The 4,144-nt window shown below is 53.0% G+C and overlaps 1 protein-coding gene across 1 annotated transcript in view; it reads left to right on the forward strand.

Moving 5' to 3' along the window:
* Nucleotides 1–1,166, forward strand: part of LOC104982780 (CD82 antigen-like) — a 4,919-nt gene extending 3,753 nt beyond the window's left edge. The window contains exon 4 of the mRNA XM_010832225.1: nucleotides 231–1,166. Coding sequence (XP_010830527.1) covers nucleotides 231–308 — 78 coding nt within the window. The 3' untranslated portion in view covers nucleotides 309–1,166. The remainder of the gene's footprint in view (nucleotides 1–230) is intronic.
* Nucleotides 1,167–4,144: the final 2,978 nt, after the last annotated feature.

Raw genomic sequence — 4,144 nt, forward strand, 5'->3', positions numbered from 1 at the left:
GTTCAGGGTGGAGGGAGGGGTGAGTTGAGGTCCATCGGCTTCTAGAGGACCCGTGGCAAGTCTGGCCTGACCCCTGTTCCTCGAAGGGCCCTCTGCCACCTGAGTCACAGGTTGGTCCTGAGGCTGTAGCTGAGGATCAGCTTTGTCCAGGTCAGGCCCTGTGTGCTGACCCGGACTGCGGGATGCTCCTCTGGGGTCCCGCCTCTGACTGTTGCCCTCTCCCTCACCAGCTCCTGGGGATGTTCCTGTCCATGTTCCTATGCCGGCGTGTCCATTCTGAAGACTACAGCAAGGTGCCCAAGTACTGAGGCGGCTGCTGTCCCCACCTCCCTGCCTGTCCCCCCAACCTCAGGGCTCCTAGGGGTCTCTCCTAGGCTCCCCCGCTCCAGGCCCGCCTCCCACCTCACTGCCAAGACCCCTTGTCCGTCCCGTGCTGGCTGGAAGTTGGAGGGGGGTGCTTCCTGGGGACTTGAACCCCTCTCCTTTGCTTTTCTGCCATCAGCCTTAAGCCCCAGCTATTCTGTGGCTCCTCCACACACTCCCTGTCTGCCAGAGTTGTCTTAGCAACCCAAAGAAAATGCTCCCTGCACAGGTGGGCTGGGTTTCTACCTGCCTTGGGGGCTGTATATATTGTATGGGAGAAAGTGTGTTATAAACTGGGGGGGGGTGGGGGTTGGATAAGGCACCCTGGGTTGTCACTGCCCACTGCGTGGGGCAGCTTTGTTTCCACTCTGATGCTCTGTCCTTGGTTTTTCCATCTTCTTTGAGGTTGTGGGAGAGGGTGGGCTTGACCTGACATGAGAAGCGGCACCCCTTCTTCAGCCTGACCCAGCCCCACCCAGCAGCTCAGGCCAGTCTGGGCCACGCTGTGGGGGCACGGCCTGCGTGAGCTGGGCTGAAGGGGGGTGGCCTGGGCATGAAGGTCTGGACTGGCCCTGGGCCACTTAAGGAAGCAGGGGGTGAACCCTCCCAGTGTGGCACAGAGCTGGCCCTGCATTCACCAGGACCCTGAGCGGTCCAGGGAACTGAAGATGCTTTCTCCTGTCCTCTGTCCCCCAGGGAATGGGTGGGTAAGGTTGTGCCTTGAAGGGGAGTGGGGAGGGGCCCAGGGCACAGCTCTGTAAAACACACACAACTGATTATTAAAGAGGATTTGTAACAATCCAGCCTGCCGTGGTGGAGATGCTGCTTCTGAGGGTGGGGGGGAAGGACCAAAGGGGCGAGCTGATGTGGACAGGGTGGCCGGGCCTGTGGGAAAGAGTGGGGAGCGCCTCCCTGCTGTTCCCAGGATAGGGGCTCCTTTAGGGGCACCTCTGGCCCCCAGTTCAAGCTGGCACATGAGAAGTGTGATGCCTGGCTCTGATCCATTTGTCTGGCTCCCGGCGTGGCTGGGGTTTGATTTGTGTGTTCAAACAGGTGTCGATGGTACCCCTAGGGTACAGGTGCCCCCAGAAAATAACCCAAAGTGGGCTGACTGTGGAGGTGGGTCAGTGAAGCCACAGAATAAAGTCTGCCTCTTTCTAGAGATCTATTTTTTTTTTTTACAAAGGAAGGAAATAGTTTCATATTGAAGAAATGTGATGGAGTAAGATGTGCAGAATTCAGGAGGTTTTGAAAGATGCAAGAAGCATCTTTAAAGAAAGCTCTTACTTGTACTTACTCAAGTAAGGAAGTTGAAGCCCAGCACAGACCCCTGCCCAGCATCACGAAGCTCAGGGGGCTGGGCAGACGCTCTGCCCTGGCGGCTGCTTTAGGAATATGAGCGTGGGGAGTCCCCTGGGTGGGTCTGGAAGTGTGGTTGGTCTGGAAGGCCGGGGGAAAGGCCCATCTAGGAGGTCACTCCCTCCACCGTCTCCTCCTCTCTGCCTTCTCTGAGGCCCTGGAGGCAGAGGGGAGGTGGGTGGGGGGACGTCACCTCCCTAAAGGGGGGCGGGAAGAGCGGTGGGTAGGGTGTTTCAGCAGGAGCCACCAGGTGGCGCTGCTGCCCCATCCCAGGAGCCTGGTGAGACCCAGAATGGTTCCCAGCCCCCTGGGTCTCTCCCTGGGGTGCACCTGGCGAAAGTACTGATCCCAAGGCGCAGCAGATCTGGGCCAGGGAGAATGAACCAGCATCTTGGACAGCCCTCCAAGGTGATTCCTGAATCAAGTCGCTTTCATTTCTCAGGCCCTTACAAGATGTGGCTTAGAGATGCTCCCTCCCCAAAGAGAGCCAGGCTGGAGGGTGGGCCGGGGCAGACAGTGCTTGTCTATCCAGGAAGGAGGGCGGAGACACATCTTAGGAGCAGTCTAACACTTGATCTGAACCTAATTAAATTCTTGCCAGAGGCTTTCTGTGGCTAAAACCCTAGGCAAACCGAGTTGGGGCCTGTGGGGGGTATCAGACACAGCCCTGGGCTGAAGAAACCTTTAACTCCAAGGTGCTGTTTACTTAATCAGGGATTCCCCTGGAGCTCTTAACCCAGCTCAGAGGGCTGAGGGCTCCCAGTGAAGCCATTCCAGCTGATTTTATTTTGTTTGTTTGTTTTTTTTTTTAATAATCTGCCTCATTCCACAAAGGAAATACATATAATAAAATATAAAACAATAGAGAAAATAATAAATTTATGAAGAAGCTCCAATGCTTTGGCCAACTGATGCGAAGAGCCAACTCATTAGAAAAGACCCTGATGCTGGGAAAGATTGAGGGGAAGAGGAGAAGGGAGAGACAGAGGATGGCATGGTTGGATGGCATCATCAGCTCAATGGACATGAGTTTGAGCAAATTCTGGGAGACGGTGAAGGACAGGGAAGCCTGGCATGCTGCAGTCCATGGGGTTGCAGAGGCAGACGCAACTGAGTGACTAAACAACAGCCACCACAGTGAAGAAGCATAGACTTGAATGAAATAAACACAAGTTTGAGTTGCCCAGCCTGGTGATGGCAAATGCATGGTGTGCACAGAGTGTGTTCCCCATGGCTGCACTCACAGCAGACATCACTAATTGATCACGGTTCTCATTTTCTGAGCCCAGATGTACTCGGGCTGTGCTTCCAGCTGATCTCCCTCAGTGCAGCCTCTGAATCCTTCTCAGCTCAGCACAGTCGATCAGTCTGGCTGGAATGCAGAGTGAAAGCAGTTGCCAACCTTGAGCTCTAGTTGTTTAGTTGAACCCTATATAATTTTACCTCTGAGCTTCCTGGTGGTAAAGGCAATAAAAGGAAAATTTTCAGATAGCTTTAATTTCCCAAGCTTTCCTTAGCTTAGCCACTAGGAAGACTGCAATTGGCCAGAATCTAGAATTCAAGACGGCTCAGTTTAGTCAGTTCAGTCACTCAGTCGTGTCCGATTCTTCATGACCCCATGGACTGCGGCACGCCAGGCCTTCCTATCCATCGCCAACTCCTGGAGCTTACTCAAACTCATGTCCATTGAGTCGGTGATGCCATCCAACCATCTCATCCTCTGTCCTCCCCTTCTCCTCCTGTCCTCAATCTTTCCCAGCATCAGGGTCTTTTCAAATGAGTCAGTTCTTTGCATCAGGTGGCCAAAGTATTGGAGTTTCAGCTTCAACATTAGTCCTTCCAATGAATATTAAGAACCGATTTCCTTTAGGATGGACTGGTTGGATCTGCTTGCAGTCCAAGAGACTCTCAAGAGTCTTCTCCAATACCACATTTCAAAAGCATCAATTCTTCAGCTCTCAGCTTTCTTTATAGTCCAACTCTCACATCCAAACATGACTACTGGAACCTCCTGCATTGCAGGCAGATTCTTTACAACTGAGCTATCAGGAAAGTCCCCAAGACAGCTCTCAGATCCACAAACTTTGAAATCCCTTCATGGCAGGAGCAGAAAGTTTAAGTGGACCTACTGGGCCTGACCAGAAGCTGGTTATTGGCAATGGGGACAGGAGCTGTGCTATCTGTCAAGGAAGACCCAGGAAGATCTAGTGAAGGTGCTCGGACCCACCCGGTGACATTCTGCATAGCTGGCGCTTGGCCAGCCCTGACTCTGTACTAGTCCCACTGAAATGTTAACTGATTTGCTCACTACAGTCCAGTGAGGTGCATGATCATGATTACCCCCAGTTTGGAGTTTCAAAATCATACTCCATGATTACAGATAAGGACAACGAAGAACAAGAGCTTAACTAGTTCCCTCAAC

Source organism: Bison bison, unplaced genomic scaffold (assembly GCF_000754665.1).
Source record: "Bison bison bison isolate TAMUID 2011002044 unplaced genomic scaffold, Bison_UMD1.0 scf7180017860457, whole genome shotgun sequence".
Lineage (NCBI taxonomy): Eukaryota > Metazoa > Chordata > Mammalia > Artiodactyla > Bovidae > Bison > Bison bison.